A 19532-nucleotide genomic window follows, 5' to 3' on the forward strand; every position below is an offset into this window, starting at 1 on the left:
TATATGAGCTCAACCAATAGATCAATACACCTTTAGAGCAGGCCCACAGAAACTGCCCGGCATTGATCAACAGCCTCATGATGTAAACGTCTCATTTCAATTCCATATCCATGTCTCTCCCACAGAAGGGGCCATTAGGTCCTTCACAGATAATATCCCACAGTTGTGCCAAGACTTACAAGTGCCTGTGGTCCATTTTGGTCTGTAATTTCCTACATGCTCAGCTGCCAAAGGCGATTGATCCTGTCTTAGGATCTGGGTCTAGTGCTTCATATTACTGAGCTTAATCCACAGGAAGAGCTGCCTGGCCCCTGATAAAGACACAACTTTGTTTCTTTTCTAGCGAATTATGGGACAGTAAAAAAGGCAGTTCGGGGGTAATTTATGAGGTGTAATTATGTCTCTTACACGCATGCACACACACACACACACACCCACACACACATACACAGAGTGCACACATTCTCTCTCTCTCTCTCCCTCCCTGAGGGAGTAGTGTATGAATGTTTGGAAGGCATTCATTGAAATTCACGCCCTAAATAACCTAATCAGCACGCCCATGAAGAGCCCAACTTTAATTGGCCCATCCTGCCCATTAATTTCAGCAGCAGAACTGCAGTGCAATGCAGCATATGCTTTTTAATGAAACAGAATGGAGCTTAATAGAAGAGCCTTTATTGATCCACAAAGGTGAAATTACATTCTTCAGTTGCTCTAAGACAGGGCAATTATGGCATACATCATAACACAAACAGATAGGCATACTGGGAACACGTGCAAAACAATACAGTAACAAGTCATAATGGATGAGCCTAAACACTAGAACCCCACCACCACCACCACCACCACCACCACCACCCACCTCCACCCATCCGATGTGAGTGGAATCCTAATGATAGAACTGGGAGAGGGAGAGAGAAAATCAGCATATAGGAAGAAATCTAATGAACATCTTCAATGTGTCTCTCTCTCGTCTGCTTTTTTTTCCTGTAAGGCGGCCCTGAACATTTCTATTAAAACATGCATCAGATAGCTGGAGGTGAATCTTCATTCTCCCACTCCCTCCCTCTCTCCCTGCTACTTTTTCCCATCCTCATCTCATCTCACGCCTTCTACCCACACACCCATCACAGTTCCATTTCTTTGTTGTTATTTGCATACAGCGCTGATGAAATCATATCTCGGGCTGCTGTGATCGTTTGTAAAACGACGCATCGCAGAGGTGCACTGACCTGCGGACCTGCGCGGGGGGAATGGATGGATGGTCTAAGCAAAGCCAAGGCTGATGGATAGCGAGAGGCACGGGGAGAGATAAGCCCGGCAGCTCTCAGTCCTTCATTGTGCTCAAACTCAGACCTTTCCTCTCTCTTTCACCATCCGTTATATGTAGATGAGTGGTGCTTTTTAATGCTCAGTTGCTACGGGAACTTGTTTTTTTTTCTCCCTCGTGAACTCCATATTGCACGGTACGCCGTTCAGTCCAACTGGAGGACGAGTGTAGCGCTCCCCCACTGCCCTTTTGGCCCCCCAGAGCTTTTTAATGAATATTAATGGCGGGCTATTGTGGAAAAAGGGGGACTGTAGTCTTCCTTACAGATCTTCCGTCATGACTGTACATGGCCTTAGGCACACATTCCGCTACCCCGTGCATACTAAAGAGGAGGATGTGTTTACAGAGGCTCCAGCTTTTTTTTCCCCCAGCCATGTCCATTTTAAATAAAAACCATGCGCAAAAAAAAAAAAAGCAGGCTTACTTAGTCCGAATGGCGTTACACCGCACGCACACACACACCTCAGCAAAAAAAAATACCCTCTTTATGCTTATAAAGATACATGATGAATACATGGCAAGACAAGGTCGACGAGATATCCTTGCCGTGTCACTCTGACCTGATATAAAGTACATTTCTAACTGTCACCAGAGGAAATTGAGTGAGACCGTTGTTACGGTACATATGGCACCAGAGCTGGGTCAAAACCATGTGGAAAAAAGGGGGATTTGACATGCAAAGGAATTAGGAAACGATTGGTACCACTCGTCAGGCTGACGGCAGCTTTTCCACACAGCTGACTTCCTGCTCCCGTGCCATCAATCAAGGGGGACTGGGCGGAAAGTGTTAGCGGCTGGCAAACCCCCCCGCCCCCACCCCCCGTCAGTCTCTGTCTGTCAGCGTTATTTTACAGGCCAGTGAAGATGCGACACAAATGGGCAGGACCAGCTGAAGTCATCTCCACAGTCTTGCAGCAAAGGGGGAGGGGGGGGGGGGGGGGGGGGGGGGGTATTGGATGCGATGCTGGCTAGTACAGGACCTGTCACAGGCATTTGTGGGCCCAAGAGGATGACTGAATGAATGGATGGCTTTCAATTAATTCCAGAGACAAAGGTTCCTGGGATTTCAAATAGCCAGGTGTGCATTTGCACAGATTTATTTCACCGCTTGATGGAACTGACTGCAGGCAAGGGGGCAGCCACTTCCAAACATCAAGCGGCCAAACTTTCATTTCCCACAAATTAGAACACATCTGATTCAGTGAATTAAGGTCTTAAATGGGCCGCCTGATAGGTAGCATCAGGTGCGCTGGCTTTAGCCGGGGAGAAGCCGCTGGGGTCCCAGTCGTGCTGCTGCTGGGGATCTGGCCACTGTTTCTTGACACACAGCACAGAGGCGCCTGCCTGCTCTGGCACAGACGCCGGCCCCTTCAGCAGCAGGGAGGACATGCTGACTGCTCTCAGAGGCGCCACGCAGCGCTCTTCTCGTCGCGGCCAACTTTCCCAGGCCGAGATTAGCATATGAGTGAACATGGCTCTGCAGCCCCACACACAGACACACACACACAGACACACACACACAGACACACACACACAGGCACACACACACACACACACAGCAAAACTGTAATTCCTGACAGCCTGATCCCATGGCCCTACGGGGAAGCTCTTACATGCTCGTGGCTCTGTGTTAGCGTGTGGGTATTCAGATAAAGCGAATCCCCTCTGACTAGCTTCGCGGACACTGACCTTGCATGCGGTGGGAATTAGGGGCTACTCGAACATTCATATGCATGAGCACAAGAGAGGCATCCACCCGCCGCCCCCCAAGATGAAGGCCAACTATTAGAGCAAATATCAAAGACCCTGTATATATTACCATTATTATTATCAGAAAAAATAAATCATTATTATCTGAGAGATAGCGGTGAAGAGAGAGCAGGTAGGACAGACAAAAAGATACTGTGTACACAATATTAGTCAGAAGGGAGTGAGCGGTGAAGAGGAAGAAAAGAGAAGAGAAAAAAAAAGAAACAATGTGAACAGACAAACAGGAGGAGAGAGAGAGAAAGGCATGCAACTGATTCTTATCGTAGCCACTTGATGTGGATCTTCTGAATCTCTTGTCTGTATGCTGCAGTAATTACCACTCTTCTCTGCGTAGATCACTATCTGAAGCATGTACTGTATAAAGTCATCACCATCACTCAACATTCTCTAGCATGGAGCCGAGGGTCTCTGTCTTTCTCTTCCTCCAATCCATCCTCCCTTTCTCTCCTCCATAGCATTCTGTCCGTCCAGCAAGACCTGATCCAAGGCAGCACAGTGCGCCCTAGTACTTTTTTGAGCTGCATTGAAGGTGAGATAAAACTTGACCAAGACCCAACTGGCCCAAATAGACTGGACTTTTGCTAAACACACCTGAACTGCTGTAAACTGCAGTCATTTGACCTTCAGTGGCTAAGCGTGTTGACATATGCATAGTGATTATGAGCAGGTCGTTATGTAATCATTTTCATTTGGGTCATTTGGCTGCCATGACTCCACCTGCTCAGACAGACACCCAGCAGAGAAAACAGATACCGCAATGTGTCTCTACTCAAGCTGCACTGATCCCAACACTAGGTGTGTGTGTGTGTGTGTGTGTGTGTGTGTGTGTGTGTGTGAATGTGTGTGTGTGTGTGTGTCTGTCTGAGGGCGAGGGAGATAAATAGACAGACACAGTGAATGAGAGAGAAAGGACACCACCATGGAGGGACAGAAGAAACAGAGATAGAGGAGAGGTCATCCTCTCACCTTCATCTCTGTGACTCCCTGTTGCATCTTGGCTGCATCCCTGCTTTCCAGAGACACGCCTCTGAGCCAATCAGCTGTGCACGAGAGCACAGAAGAAGGGGAGGGGAGTCCTTGACTACAGGCTCAGACACACACATACCACTGACACCATCCATCACACGCAACCACACACCTCAGAAAAGCTTGGCCTTCATTTAGAAATGCCACGAAGAAGGTCATTTCAAACGCCTAGCACATGTGATACATTGATTCAGATTTTTCTTTCGGATATGATTGGAAAACTGGTTCTTCGGAGAACCGCCATGCAATTGATCAGTGGACTTTACCATGAGCTGTCTTTAAATAGTCAATGAAATTAGACGTCACTCACGGTGATTGATGCACCTTTGTGCACTTTTCCAATGAAGACATGATTGATAGTTTTAAAAAGAATATATGTATCCATGAATGACTGTCTGTTAAGGACTGGCTGTGTAGTGTCATCCCCCTCTCAGCTGTCTGACAGATCAATCTGATCTACTCAAATCTACTCAAAATTCTGAAAAAAGAATCTTCTGGGGAGGCATAAGATCGAACATACATAATGTTTTAAGTCAGTGGTATGTAGTGGATCGCTTCAGGTTGCCTTCCTTAGATATAATTGATCAAAATATGAAAGGGCATGAGGTTGCAGCTTAACGACACACTGCAGCAAAACCAATAAACAAGGCTTTCGTTGGTCAGAGAAGGCCTGTAAAAACAGTTTTCCCATAGTTCCTGCAGGTAAGCGACCCTCGGTGATTTAAGCACTCTCCGAGCACATTCTGGTCATTTTACCACATGGAGATATTGACGTTTGCTAGTTTAGATCGGCTAAATCCGACGTGTGTGCAGTGGCACTGAAGCCAGAGCAATTAAGCTCCCCTCAGTTTAGCTACCCAGGGGGCCGGAACCCAGAGTCATGCAACTCTGCGATGAACCGTGGAAATCGAATGAACCTGACCTTCTGCTGGCGATCAAAGCACGAACACGTCTCAGCAATCCCCCGCAGAGAGAGCAGAGAGTGAGAGAGAGGGAGAGAAAGACTATGTCGTCCACCCATTGGGCTGCTTTACATATGAAATGTAGCCTACCTTTTCGCTCTTAATTTCCATGAAATAGTGGGAGAATGGGGTTTCAGAGGGAAGGCGAGGGAACAGCAAGATCCGCGAAACAGCAGAAGTCATTATATGGAAACTCATTAAATGCTGTTCACCCATGTCGAGCACAGGTTCTAGGTGTAGGAAAACGCAACTAACCCCTCGATAGATGAATGCCTGATATATATTTTATGTGATTCCCCTTGTTAGATGGTTACCAAAGTTTATTTAAATTTTTACTCAGGCATGTCTTTTATCTTCTTCCTTTTCTGGCATTACTGACCACCTTGGAATGTTTTTATCTCCTAAAGACCAATGTTCAACAAGAGATCTAGGCCCACTGTTTTCTCAAAGCATAGAAGTGTGTGTGTATATAGGCTATAGCTTTTTAGTCTGTGCCCAGTGAAACAAATAATAATGAAAAATCTCTCTTAAAGAGCTGTAAAATAAAGTCACCTGACTTACAACTGCTGCAAACATTTTGAGGCCCTTACAGATGCAACCAGCCTGGACATTATAGGCTGGATGAATTATGTAGACATACAGTATGTAAACAGTATTTATTACACTGGCTTAATATTTAATAAACCAGTGTGCATACATTTTTCAAAAAGGGATATGTAAAATTGGGGGGCAATGCATCATTAATGAGGTGTCACTTGTAAACAGTAGCAAAAGCTGTATGTCAGTGTGTAGATTTGTCTTCACTCACTTTACACTTCTAGAGAGGTGAGCATACTCTACTTCAGTGGACCTGCATCCAATCATATCCTTAGTTCTCTAGGCATGATTTTCAGCTTCTAGCAATAAGTACCAAATTTATAGTAATCCGTTGTATTAAATTATTCATTCATGAGATAAATTTGATGTAGCGTAGCTATATAAAGCTACATAAATATGTACATGTATTATATAACTAATATGTTTTTATCGTATATCAAAAGCTGGAAGAGTGACTTTGGAATAGTTTTGAAACATAATATGTATTGGTTGTTTGTGAACTCACTGAAGCATCCTAAATGCAGGCCCAAAACAATTGTTATACTCATTTAATCAGTCACTTACTGAGGACCCACTTGTTTTTTTTTAAATCACAATGAAATGATTTACATGGTGTTAGTTATAAAATATCACATCAGAGTGGGTGGGCAAAAAATCAATTAAGACTTTATTTTTTTCAGAAACATACAATTTCAACAGGAGTGAGACCAATGCTTGAATAAATTACTTAATAAATAGTCCAATGGGTAAATTAAATCACTGGAAGTATATCGTTTTTTTCTTGGATTGTTCAGAGCAGACAGGTTTGAAAGACCAAAACATTTCACAAATAGACACTTAGATTCTCCAGTGTCTCACTGCATTCTAAGTGAGGACAGCATCTCTGATTATCAGACATAGTGTCCCCATTAGCACTGGACCTAATCACAAAGACTGAACTCACAATTGCTGTGCTACAAAATATCAACTAACGACGAGGGAGGCATTCTCCCTCTCTGATAACCACTTTGGACATTTTGGACATTTAAAACATACTGTGTGGTTTTGCCCAGTGGATGTGCCCTTCACATATTAGCATATTGCACTTGTAAGCATTATGTTGTCCCGGCTACTTTAGGGACGGAGGCATTAGTGGCATAAGCAGTCATTCAGAAAGGATCGTGACATTTGTGCGGTCCCATCACAGAGTAATCAAGTTTGGCAGAGGACGTCTCGTCACCAAATAAGGCCATGTCTTTGTCTGCTGTGTGTACTTCAGACAAACTGTAAGTAGAGTCATGCAGGCCCCAAACTTGCTTCAGAATGTGCACTGGGAGGACAAATTCAACACAGACACAGAAGCCTTTCTGATTAAAGTAACATCAGACATTCAGTAAGATTGCATGGCTGTTCATGTTAGCATTAACCATTAGCGGTCTTCAGTGCTGTGCTAGCCCGCGGTGGCTTTCGGGGTTAAGTATTATACTTAAATTGTCGTCTGCTCTAGGGGAGCATCTCTGTCCGCACAGTTCTTTGGTTCAGAAGGACACCTCTGGTCGAGTTCAATAATAGTGTTTTGTGGGAAAACCAGTGTGCTGCTCCCAAGGCACAGTTAATAAAAAGCCTTTCACTGAGCGCCAGGAAGTAAGCATCACTGACGGTGTCTCACGGTACCTGACTAAGACCATACAATAAGAAACATGGAAAGAAATGTGTTCTTTTTTGATCTGATAAAACTGTACATCCTTACGGCTATTCACAGACGTGGTACAGTTCCACAGACAAGTGCATTTGGGTGCGCAGGCACCTAGGTATACAGTGTGAGGAAAATGCATGCGCAGTATGGTGAACATATTCGATTGGACACACAAATGCACATACACTGATACACACTCAGTCACACACATTTAAACACAAACACACACACATACAGGAGCAGCAGCCCAATGAAGCACACACACACACACACACACAGGGAGCGCTTCTGCTTCCCTGCCAGAACGCACAGTGTGTAGAAAGCATCTGCTGGCACAGACTCCCGCCTCCTGCCGACTGTTCGTCTGGCACTCCGGCGATGAGACTGTCCGCAGGCAACCCGCATATTTTTCTTTTTTGTTTCATTTGTCTTTTTTGTCTTTTTTTACATTTTGTTTTGTATTACAACATACATTTTAAAGTGTTTGAATTCCAGGCACATCACAAGTGTGCTTGTATTGTATATACAGGATGTGTATGCTGTCTCAGTATGAGTCACCAAAGCAGCTTTCTCTCTCTCTCTCTCTCTCTCTCTCTCTTTCTTTCTATTTTGTCACTCACTCCACCTCTCAGCAGTGTCTGTCTCTCGACATTGCGTGGAACACAGGCTTGCTGTCAATGCTTCTCTGTAATTATCTGTTTGGTCACATCAGTTGACAGTAATGGATGCATGGATGGGTAGAAGAATGCTTGGATGGATCGATGGATGCATCCATGGAACAATGTGTGGTTTCACCTGTTGTATGTGGCTTTGACATAAAGGTGACACCCAAGCACACATCCAGTTACATACACACTCACTCACATAGGGACTCATCAAGACAAACATCTACACATACACACACACATAAACACAGAGAAGCTATACACCTCCTTCACCACTGTTCTACCATCAGATCCAGAACCCGGTTTACGCTCAGATCTGAATCGAGGCCAAAGTCCGTCTCGATGAACGGGGCAGCGGGAGGGGTGAGAGGTCGGAAGCCAGACGTCAGCGACTCCAGCCAGTCAGCGGGGTCAAAAGTGGCGACCTCACGCCTCTTCCTGGAGCTGACGCTCGGGGGTGGAGTGGTGCAGATGGAAGGAGGAGGTGGGGGAGGAGGCGCAGGAGTGAGGGGCAGGGTGCTTGACGGAGAGGGAGGAAGCTCCAACAGGAGAGAGGAGCAGAGAGGGGACGAGAGGAAGTTCTCATCCCTGGACTGGCTCTGAGGTGCCTGCGATTGGTCGGATTGTGGTGGTGGGGAGGATCCGGCGAGGACATTGACAGGTGATTGGATCGCACTAACAGGGGCGGCATCACCTGAAAGAAGCATCAGGAGGGTCTTATAATGTGTAATTATTTTGCACTATATATCAGGTGACATTAGCTCAAGTTTGTGAGTAATGACAGTTTTCAAATAGGTGACAGATTATGCATGTGAACAAAAATACATTGCCAGAACCACATGTAAAGCTTACCTGAATGAACAATGGTCCCTTCCAAAATATCATCAATGGACTGAGTAGGAGTCATCTATCATAAGAAAGACAACAAAAAATGGACTGTGAAATACCCAAATAAATAGCCTGTGGCTCTCTTAAGACATCAAAAAACATATCAATGTACAGTGTGATATATTGTGTATGCTCAACAACTCCTGGAAACCCTTAGGATAGATGTTATGCTTATTTAGTTAGTTAGTTATTTACCACATGAAGCACTCGTAAGCACTTCTACAGGCAAGGGATCAAGGCCGTCCTTTATGGGCATGTCTTTATTACTGCCCTGTTATGTGTCTGTTTTGGCTTATCGAGCCACGTGGGTCTTATGAACACATACTTGCACTCTTTGGATGGCCTCCTGAAGCTCCTCCTCTAGACTTCGAACATTGGGTGAACTTTGCATCGGACTTGCGGTGATTTGCCTTGGTAGTTCAAAGTCTTGACCAATCAAGTCACATGGCTGGCTGCAGAACACCTATTCATAGGCCATTAAGCACGAGACGCAGAGGTTAATCTCTCTCAACCACAGCCTGAGCACCACTCCGATTTTCAAACCCTCAATTTTGACGCTTGAGAGACAAACCCCCAGAGACCTCACGAAATGAAGCATGAAACTTCTAAAGCCCTCCATCAAACATACCGGCCTCTGATTTTTCTCACATTTTAATCTGTGCAATCAGCGCAAGGTTAAGATATTCATTCAGGCATTTTCCGGTGCGGATAGAGGCACACTAGATTGAGTGCGCTAGATTTGCTGCCGTACCTGAGGGAATAAGACCTCTGCTTGGCCATCCTGGTCGGCCCTCCCTTGGCTGCATCCTGGCTCCTGTTGCAGGAACGGATGGAGGGAAGCTCCAGAAGCCTGGAGAACAGAGAACAGGATTATTTCCTCAGCTGTTTAGGGTGTCACCATCTGTTCCTGTCTATGAAAATTAGGGCGGTCGATTGATTAAAAAATGACTAATTAGTAGCATACATTCCTGTAATTACTTGAGAATGTCTGCAATTTCATATTGTATTAGAATATTTTCATTAAAAGCATGTTTACATTTTGAAACAATGAACCACACAAATGGTGTTGAACCAATAAAAAGGAAATTATTTTCTTTCTAATTTTGATTAGCCCGTACACTGACGCCAACAGGCTCTAGGACCTGGGTGCTACCTGACACGTGATATCACTAAATTCTGATTAGGGGTACAGATGGGACTGACTTGGCTGTCACGCTGAATACATGAAAGTTAGTAAACAGGCTTCAAACATACACCAAATGAAAAGCAGCATTTCAAAAACATCTATGTATTTTGACTGTTGTGACAGTCAATTTTCTTTTCCCCAATATATTGCCATCTTCTGAAATTTACAGTATACAAGAAATTGTAATGAAATGTATGGTATGCAAAGAATAAATTAGGTAAATGAGGTTCGCTGAAATATGAAAATAAGGAATAAAGCTGTGACAAGGAACACATCATTCTAAAGCAGAGCAAGAGGGAGGCGTCATCCCACTCATCCTGCAGTTACTGCAGACGACTTTTAAAAACGAAACGTACTACTCTGAATGGCCACTCATTTATAGAAGACTCGTGCATGTGAAGCAGGTCATGATAGTTAATGGTGGTAATAAAGGCCTTTTGCATTGCATCACTAAACAAGTTCATTTTGACAGCCCTAGCATATGTATGCAATAATGTGTCTATATGTATGTTGATATGTGGTGTTAATGGTTCCATCAACCATTTACTCCTTACCTCACTGCCCATCTCTCGAGGTCTGTCCCTGGGACGATTTCTCATCCTCTCCCTCATCTTCAGCTCTACGCTCAGCTCCTCTGCTGCCTGTTCTGACCTCCAGGGGGCGCCACTGGGCAGAGGGGAGGATGCCTGCAGGCCAGGGCTGTAGCTCGAGGGGGGCGTGGTGGGGGTGAGGAAGCCTGAGCTGGGCGTGCCAGGCTCGGACAAGCTCGCCACCACACCTGGGGACTGGATGTAGACGTGTCCCGGGTTGGCTGGAGGCTCAGGGGAGTGGCTGGTGGGGCTGTTGCTGGAGTCCAGAGAGGAACCGAGCTGACACAGAGGGACAGGTGTGAGGCAGGCGAGGGGGCGCTGGAAGGGGCGCAGGCGCACCAGCAGGGCAGGTTTGGTGCCAGAGACGGGTAGACCACGCTTACGCAGCTGCTGCCGCAGCTCAGACACCTAAGAGAGAGAGAGAGAGAGAGAGGGAAAGAGAGAGAGAGAGAGAGAGAGAAAGAGAGAGAGAGAGAAAGAGAGAGAGAGAGAAAGTGAGAGAGAGGGTGGGGAAACGATGAGACAGTTTTCATCTCTAACTCACACAAGAAGTCCAAAGAGCCAGTGGCTCCTGACTGGAGGAATATCAAAGATGAAGAGTAAAAAGTTGAAAAGATCTTACTGTGAGGTCATCCAGATTGGTAGGGAGTAACTCGGGCTTCTGAGGGCGACTCCTGTCCACAGACGCTGGGCTTGCTGGCGGGGGAGCCGGGGGCTGAGTCTGCTTTGGAGCTGCAGAGAGCCGCACCACCTGCTTATCGCTGCTGACAGAGAGAGAGAGAGAGAGAGAGAGAGAGAGAGAGAGGGAGAGAGGGGGGGAGAGAGGGGGAGAGAGAGAGGGAGAGAGAGAGAGAGAGGGGGGAGCGAGAGAGGGAGAGAGAGAGAGAGAGCGAGAAGGAGAGAGAGAGAGAGAGGGGGAGAGAGAGAGAGAAGGAGAGAGAGAGAGAGAGAGAGGGGGAGGGAGAGAGGGGGGGGGGAGAGAGAGAGAGAGGGTGAGGGAGAGAGGGGGGGGAGAGAGGGGGATCAAAGATAAAGGGTAACAACTGTTAATAGCAGCACAAACATCAAATGAATGCATTTCCCTTGCTGATCAAAACCAGACCGGCAGACAGAAATCAGCCAAAAATACATGCATCATTTAGCATGATTTAGTTGGCTGGAGGCAGGTAGGCGCTACTTAAGTTTTTCCAGGTTACCTGGTTGCCACGGTGAGCTGTTGCTGCTGGTTGAGGATCTGCAGCTGGAGGAACACCTGCTGCTGCTGCAGGAGGCATGAGTAGGTGGGGTCGATGGGCTGGGCGGGGGCGGTGTTCTTCTGGGAGGAGTTACTGGATGAGCCACTCCCTGCCCCTCCCCGCTGGTCTGGGGGAATGTACTGGTGGTACTTCAGCTCCCTCATCTTGGGCTTGGAATCCCGGGTCTTTTTGGGCCGAGGCGGTCTCGTTGAAGTGAGGGATGAGCCCAGTGTGGAATGAGGAAGGGGGATGGGCTGTGGAGCTGTGGCTGTCTGAGGGAGAGAATTTAAGTGGGCGAGGAAGAGTGAGAGAGAGAAGGAGAGAAAAACAGGAGCCAATTAAGTTTAATTTATGCAGCCGAATGTATTTGGGCATTTGGATTTGAGTTGGCGTTGAGATTTGTGTGTGTGTGTGTAATTATGCACTTGATAGTGTGTGTGTGTGTGTGTGTGTGTGTGTGTGTGTGTGTGTGTGTGTGTGTGTGTGTGTGTGTGTGTCTGTCTGTGCATTTGTGTGTGCTTATGGTAGTTAAACATACCTTTGGCAGCAATGGTGTGGTCTGAGAGGTCATATACATTCCTTTCGATCTCCCGGTCGTTGCCATGGAGTTCGTCTCACCCACAGTCATGGTCATTGGCTGGTTGATGCTCTCGGTTGCCGGGAGCAACGCCAAGCTGCACTGCAAAAAGAATTTCAAAGAGGGTTAAAACACACAAACCAAGTAGGCACTCTAATATGCATCCAGTAAATGTATTCTCATGCAACGAAAAATATTGGGATTCTTGTCACCATATCAATGATGTTAATGAATGCACCATGTTGTCCTCTACCTGGTTTGGGCTGTGGCTCAGAGGCGTGTTCACAGGTGAAAGGTCACTCAATGACTGATCACTGCCCAGCCCCGGCGACAGAGAAAAAGCGGGGGATTGGTGCACCCCGAGTTGCCCAGGAGACGAGGAGGAAGAGGAGCAGGAGCAGGAGATGTCGTCTTCGAAGACATCAGAGGTCACAGGGAAGGAGATTGAAGCTACGAGGGGGACAGAAGGGTAATTAATCATGTGAGTTTGTACTACAACACTGTTTCATGCACAGTATGGAGCTCAAAGGAGAAAAGACTGTAAGTGGAACTTGTGGCATGGGATCTCTGAGGACCAGCTGGTCCAACTGATTCAGAACAGCATAACTGTTCAACTTTTTATTTTGCATTGTAGTGATATGGTCCATTGGTTTTGGTGTTTTGATGGCACTAATGGTTTATAAAGATGAGTTGATGTTGATGTCAGGATACTGTAGGCTGATTAGTAGGCCTGTCCTGTGTTCATGGGTGTTCTATGAAGGGGGGTGGGTTAGCTAAAGTTTGCTCCAGAGTGGGGTACTGGGAAACACACTGTTCATAGTATCACCTCCAGTAGAACAGTGCTCTGGAAGTTCATCCCACCACCTTGATCTTGTGCCTTTCAAGATGGGTTGTGTGTGTTGGATATGTATTAGTAGTTATCTGGCAAGAAAATGTATTGCAACAGTGGGATTTGTAGAGTGTACAGATTGTGTTGTGTTGCGTTGCGTTGCGTTGCGTTGCGTTGCGTTGCGTTGCGTTGCGTTGCGTTGCGTTGCGTTGCGTTGCGTTGCGTTGCGTTGCGTTTCGTTGCATTGCGTTGTGTTGTTCTGTTGCATTGTGTTGTGTGGTGCTGTTGTGCTGTGGTGTCCCGTTGTGTCCCGTTGTGTTGTGGTGTGCCTGTGCTGTGTGTAATGGGGTGTGGGGAGGTGAGTTCCACTCACTGTTCTCCAGGGGAATCCTGTTCTTCTTGTGGAGCTCCAGGGGGCTGGGGCGACGCTGAATCTTCTCACTTAGGTCATCAGCCAGCCGCGCCCTCTTCTGCCTCTGAGCCCCTCCAACACTCGGGTCTGCTGGGAGAAGCAAGTGACGGGGGACAGGGATTAGAGGAGGACCAAATGGAGGAAGGAGAGAGTAGAGTGAAGTGAAATGCAATAATTGGGCCATTGCTGGAAAGGCTAGAAATTTGAGAGCATGCTTTCGGAACGGTAAACTATGTGACTCTGTCATATGCAACATATGCGCGTGATTTGTGATATGCTTAGTTCAAAAGTCATTTATTTGCATGTACAATGTTGTTATTTCAGATGTGAATTTTTGCAGACCATGAGGTAGAATGTGGTACAGTGGTACAGAGAAATTCAAACACTGTAAAACACAGCTTTAGTCCTGACTGCCAACCAATTGATCCAGATATACTAATATTGTTACAGGCTGTGGGGTGAGTGAAGTCACAGGAGACTTGGTTGAGAGGTTGATGGTTGAGAAGTTAACATATGTGGTAAAAGGTTTTCGGGAAAGGTCATCTGTCAAGACTAAAATGCAGTTTGTGGCATTTGAAAAAAGTCGACTGTCAGGGAAGAAAAAACAGGAGTACTGGGTATAACTGAAAGCTCACTGCTCCCAGTTGAAGCATCACCTTGTGCAGTTCCTGCAGTCAGACCACTAGGGGGCGACTTCTGAGTGGCGCCATCGTCTGTTTGACGCTGGATCAGGAAACAGCAGGTCAAACATACAATAACAGCGAGTCTTTCATCTCAGGCACATACCCACTCATGGACACACACACACACACACACACACACACTCGCTAAGGAATCATTTTAAACACTTCATTCATTGATTGACATACCACGGCTTGACTCGTCTCCTTCTCCCCTTTCTTAGGCGGGCAAGAACTTTTCAGCCCTAAAGAATGGAAGAGAAATGTCAATTGATGCACTGGACCCTGGGTGTATTTCTACTCTTATGACTAATAAGTAATGATAGTGCTGTTAAGTCCACATACCAGATTCAGCGTTGATCTCATTTTGCTGTCTTCGATTCTGAATTCTCAACTGCAAAACTAAAAAAACACAAGAACAGGAATTAAGCTTCTTCATATTCTTTGCCTCACCCAAAAATATTCAATGCAAAGCACAACATGAAACGCTAGATATGTAAAACAAAACCGTTGCCTTCGGTGACAAGCCGTCTGGTTCAGTGTTGCACCAGCAATATCAAGGATTTCCATGGAGAGCTTTTCCATAAATTAATCTGTCAATGTATCCCTTCACTTGAAGATGTAGACGCGCAGATATTTGCTCAGTCATACATGCATAGTCCCCCACTCTCATTTGCTCCCTCCCTCCCTCCCTCTCTCCCTCCCTCTCTCCCTCCCTCTGACTGCAAGAAGGATTAAATGGCATCAGGTGGAGCCACAGCACCCAATGTAAAGTATCAGGACTGTTCCCAACATGCACCTCACTGCTGAGTTTTGAGATCTGAGAGAGGGAGCGAGAGAGGAGACGTGGGGGGAGAGGGGGTAGGAAGGGAGGGTGGAGGGTAACTATTTATCCATCAGTATGTCTATTTCTGTCATCCACCATCCCCCCTCCAGCTGTCCCTCTCTCTCTCCATCTCTCCAGCGCTCTCCCTGTCTCTCTGTCATGCCTGCTAAGTAAATTCTTCCTCTCTTTCTCTCTATCAGCTGATCTTTCCCTGGAAAAGAGAACATCTTGCCCCAAGTGCAGCCAGCAGTGCAGCGCCTGTTGCCAGCTGCCATGCATGCTAAACTGACTCCTCCAGGTGCAGATAAGGCGTGTGCCTGTCTGATAGGGCTTTCTTTCAGTCAGAGACCCATTCTCAAAACTGACAGTAAACCTTGCTGGTGTCTGATGAAGTCACATGTTGATGTACAGAGCTGTGTAGTCCTAGTATTATTTATTGTTAACTTATGGCCCAACCATTTTTCACTGGTGTGAGGATTCTAAGGCAAGGAGATGTGAGACATTTTTTAGTTTTCTTATGAAAAGCTAAAAGGGGAAATGGTTACAAATGTGCCAGTATCATGAAGCTATAAAATGAAATGAATGATGAAACGTTAATGTAAAGAACACCTTTCAGAAAATCACATAACATTGCTCTGTTATTTAATATATACTTCGCTTATCCCCAATTTGAGTTATATGCCAGAAATCCTCTGTAATCAGTATGCATTGAACACCGAGACCTAATGAAAGTCAATTCTCTGTCATATTTCATTAGGAAGAGAATATACAATCATTCTAACACACGTTATGTTTTCTTTCCGCCAAACAAATGGGGAGAAGGAAAAAACACTGCAGAGAAAATTGACCTGGGAAAGATGTGATAGGATTTGTTTTGGGCTCTTAGGCTTATTCGAGGAAACACTTCCTCTAATAGACACTCTCACAGGTTAGTTAGCCAATATGGGTATAATATGACATCTGATGTTTTTTTTGCAAGCAAATGATGTGTCGCGATGTCATTATGCACTGTAATTACCCCCTGTCCCACCTACAGGATTCTGAAAGGATTAACTGCAGCAGAATCCTGCCTAGGCCACATTATCAGTCTCTTAAGAGAGATAAACAGCATGGCGTACCAAAAAAAAAAGATATGTTTAAAGCATAGTACTTAGCCCCCACTGAACGCCACAGTCTGAAGAACATCATTCTGGTCATTTCTCTCTTCTCTACATTCCACAGGAGACTAAACAGTGACAATCTGCTTATCCACAGGTGCTGACTAAATGACCTCCAAAGCCCCTGTGACAATTCGCATGAATTCAATATGATGTCCCCTTTTTTTGTTGGACACTCAGGATTTCAAAAGGCTCTTATCATTTTAATGAGGGAACATGACAAACCAAGGGCTTGGCTAGATGAAAGGTCGACATGCTGGCAAGAGTGAGGTTCTTAAAGCATATCTCACACACACAAAGCCTCCTCGAAACAAAAACAAAACATGGCATAGTCTCTCGGTGTCAACGGTCATGTACCAAACAGCGATAAGGTTCCACACAGTGACATCAAATTCTGAAGTACTCAAGAAAACAAATGGTGACATTTTGAGCTAGGGTTTTCATTAAGCATAGGCTACACTATGCAATCATGTTAAGAGGAAGAAGGCACAGATTTATGGAGACTTGACACCACATCCTCAGCTATTCATCCAACCACTATTCTCATGATGGTTAATTATCTTCATTGGCCAAGACCAGGGAAGTTGAACGCACAGGACTGGGATTTGTGTGAATGGACAAGGGGTTTGTGCAATGAGGTTTGAACAAGCGATGTGCCAAAAGTGAACACTGGAGCTGGATGCTTGTTTGAGAGCCTAGCCAGCAATTTCTTGAGAGGTGTCTAGGAGGGAAGCACACACTCTGACACGCTTCCAGTGCGGTTGGAAGCCCGCAGAGCCAATCTGTTTAACGTCCAGTCGTCCTTCAAGAGGGGGAGACTGTGGTGCAATGTCACTTACTCACAGTGAGTACAATAGAGGGAATCATCACACACCACAGTACACTAAGGCTCTGAGTCTATACCACTATGCAAGCAGAGTGCACATCAAGGAACTCGTTTCCAAAGGGAAATTATTATGCTGACTGCTCTTTGAAAATGAAATACAACCACAGATGGAAATTTAAATATAATGGTAAAAAAATATTTGGCAAGTTAAGAATTGATAATATTTTATCTGCTGCCCTTGTGAACATGGGTTACATTTTAGTTTTTGTATTTTAATTTTGGCCTTGAAACATCAACAGTCAACACATTATTAAAAGGCAGAATACATTGAAGGGAAAAATCCTATTTTTGATGAGATAATGTGCACAATGGAAAATTATAATGAGATGAGAAGTATTAAAGTTGAAAACCAAAACCGGTGTAAAATATCCCAATATATACACACATCTGTCCGCTAGGTCTCAAGCTAACTAGGCAGCTATGGTGGAAAAATACACAATCCTTCTGAAAACCAGATATGTCATTTGAGCCATAAAACCAAATTCCTTTCTGTCCCATAGCTTCTGACAACCACTAGCTCCGGATGGAATCAGATCCAAAATGGCTGCCTTTGGCTTATACACAGTCCCCTGCCGCCACTCACCCCGCACACACACTCCCATGACCCCTGGGCGCTTACCTGAGCGGAATTTGCTGCGAATGAGAATTGACCTCTCAGAGGCCAGCAAGGTCATGATGGTGGGATGGAGAGAAAGAGGACAGAGAGAAGAGCTGGACAGAAGTAGAGAGAGAGGGATCCTGGCTTTTTATCCCCCACAGGAAGAGCCCAGGAGGAATGGAACCTTGTCTGTCCCTCTGGACAAAAACAACGAAACAAGAAGAGAGAGAACTGTGAGTTCTGTGTATGTTCAGGATACTAATCATTCTTGACACCCTCGGTTTATGTGAACTACAGAAGGAGGTATTGACATAGCTGCAGAGTTCAATTTTCAGCTGAACTCAAGCAAGAGCACACAATGTTCTCCAAAGATGTATGACCAAGGAGAATAGGGGGATACTCGGCAGTCAGCAGTGCGTAAATATTCTCTCTTTTTCTGAGCGAGGAAAACACACCAAAGAAATACACCTGCAAACCCAAGTCTAAGTGCATGAGCGCGACTCAGACAAGCCCCAATAACGGATCCAAAAACGACGACAGACTTCACTAATCCCCCAGAGACTGGCTGGCACACTGACAGAGACAAAAATGCTAAAGACATAGAGAGAAGGACAGACAGATAAAGGCATGCACACACACACACACACACACACAGAGAAACACACAGAGAAAGAGCGAGAAAGTGTGAGAGAGAGAATGAGAGAGCGAGAGGGTGACTGACAGAAACAGAGGCACAGGAGAGAGCAATGCACCAAGTCCTATTGCTACCAGCGGCGGAAAAAGGTGCCATCAAGTGAAAGAGGAGAAAATATATTCAACTGGGCAGATTCACTCCCACAAATAAACATACAGTCATGGGGTATTTGCATGAAAAACAATTCTGAGCCCACAAATGACTGATCCACAGCGTAAGTGTGCGCACAGACGATAGAGTTACCAGAGATGGCAGAGGAATTATTTCAGTGATTTACACATAATTATTGTCCCTGGCCATGACCACTTCATTTCAGCATCGATCAAGACGCCCAGCTGCTCAGCATGCATAAGCAACATCATTAAGTACAAATCACTGGGCAAATCTGTCTGTCTTGACATATGTCCACGCAGAAATGCACACACTTCCACTCCCAACACACACAGAAGCACATACAGACATACACACAGACGCAGAGTTCTGAAGCATGGGGAAAGTGTCGGAAAATAAAACAGAATACTTACTTACAGAGAGATTCCTTGGGGACAGCAGAGTAAGTTAAAGATAAAACTGGAGAGGGAGAGAGAGACTTGACGGAGGAGGGGGGATAGAACTTCAGTCAGGCGCATTTAATCAGGCAATTTCTCTGGACAATTGCACCGATATCTATCTGCCTGTCACGTGTTGCTTTAGCGCCAAGAAAGTTTTCCCCGAAGGGTGAATTTTGGGGGAAAAGGGTCCAGAGTTCCTTCCACTTTCACCTCTCTCAGAATTCTCCCTATCCTTCTCTCTCTTTCTGTTTCTCTCTGTCCCTGCCTCTCTCTTGCTCCCCCCCCATTCCCCCACTGCCTCCTGGGTCATGCCAACTGTGTGGAGCTGTCAAACCAGTCCCCTGCCCTCCCGCTCCCCCCCCTCCCCACCACCTCCAGCGCGCGCACACACACACACA

At 45.7% G+C, this 19532-nt stretch overlaps 2 protein-coding genes across 5 annotated transcripts in view; both read right to left on the bottom strand.

Annotated features, from left to right (window-relative positions):
- LOC105894600 (glutamate receptor ionotropic, NMDA 2D) overlaps positions 1-5274 on the bottom strand; it is a 63035-nt gene extending 57761 nt beyond the window's left edge. Inside the window, exon 1 of the mRNA XM_031576311.2 lies at positions 5179-5274. The gene's annotated coding sequence lies outside the window, so the exon portion shown is untranslated. The remainder of the gene's footprint in view (positions 1-5178) is intronic.
- Positions 5275-7766: 2492 nt separating this feature from the next.
- Positions 7767-19462, bottom strand: si:dkeyp-69b9.3 (myocardin). Of its 4 annotated transcripts, none has more exons than XM_012821518.3 (15): positions 19112-19462; positions 17911-18086; positions 14768-14824; positions 14612-14667; positions 14399-14465; positions 13704-13832; positions 12755-12951; positions 12463-12603; positions 11886-12196; positions 11312-11453; positions 10654-11097; positions 9665-9763; positions 9239-9376; positions 8878-8932; positions 7767-8719 (listed from the first exon to the last, which is right to left on the bottom strand). In XM_012821518.3, exons 2-15 carry the CDS (start codon positions 17963-17965, stop codon positions 8295-8297), a joined length of 2316 nt encoding a protein of 771 aa, XP_012676972.1. In that variant the 5' UTR covers positions 17966-18086; positions 19112-19462; the 3' UTR covers positions 7767-8294. The 4 variants fall into 4 exon arrangements, with proteins under 4 accessions (XP_012676972.1, XP_031432174.1, XP_012676965.1 ...); XM_031576314.2 differs by having other exon boundaries at positions 11312-11450; positions 19108-19462; XM_012821511.3 differs by having other exon boundaries at positions 19108-19462.
- Between the last annotated feature and the right edge of the window lie 70 nt (positions 19463-19532).

Source organism: Clupea harengus, chromosome 11 (genome assembly GCF_900700415.2).
Source record: "Clupea harengus chromosome 11, Ch_v2.0.2, whole genome shotgun sequence".
NCBI classification, from domain to species: Eukaryota; Metazoa; Chordata; class Actinopteri; order Clupeiformes; family Clupeidae; genus Clupea; species Clupea harengus.

Coding starts and splice junctions, on each gene's coding strand:
- si:dkeyp-69b9.3 (XM_012821518.3), bottom strand. CDS start 17,965: ATGACCTTGCTGGCCTCTGAGAGGTCAATTCTCATTCGCAGCAAATTC. Junction 12,604..12,754: donor TGAGCCACAGCCCAAACCAG/GTAGAGGACAAC, acceptor TTCTTTTTGCAG/TGCAGCTTGGCGTTGCTCCC. Junction 8,933..9,238: donor AGGCCATCCAAAGAGTGCAA/GTATGTGTTCAT, acceptor TTCTTATGATAG/ATGACTCCTACTCAGTCCAT.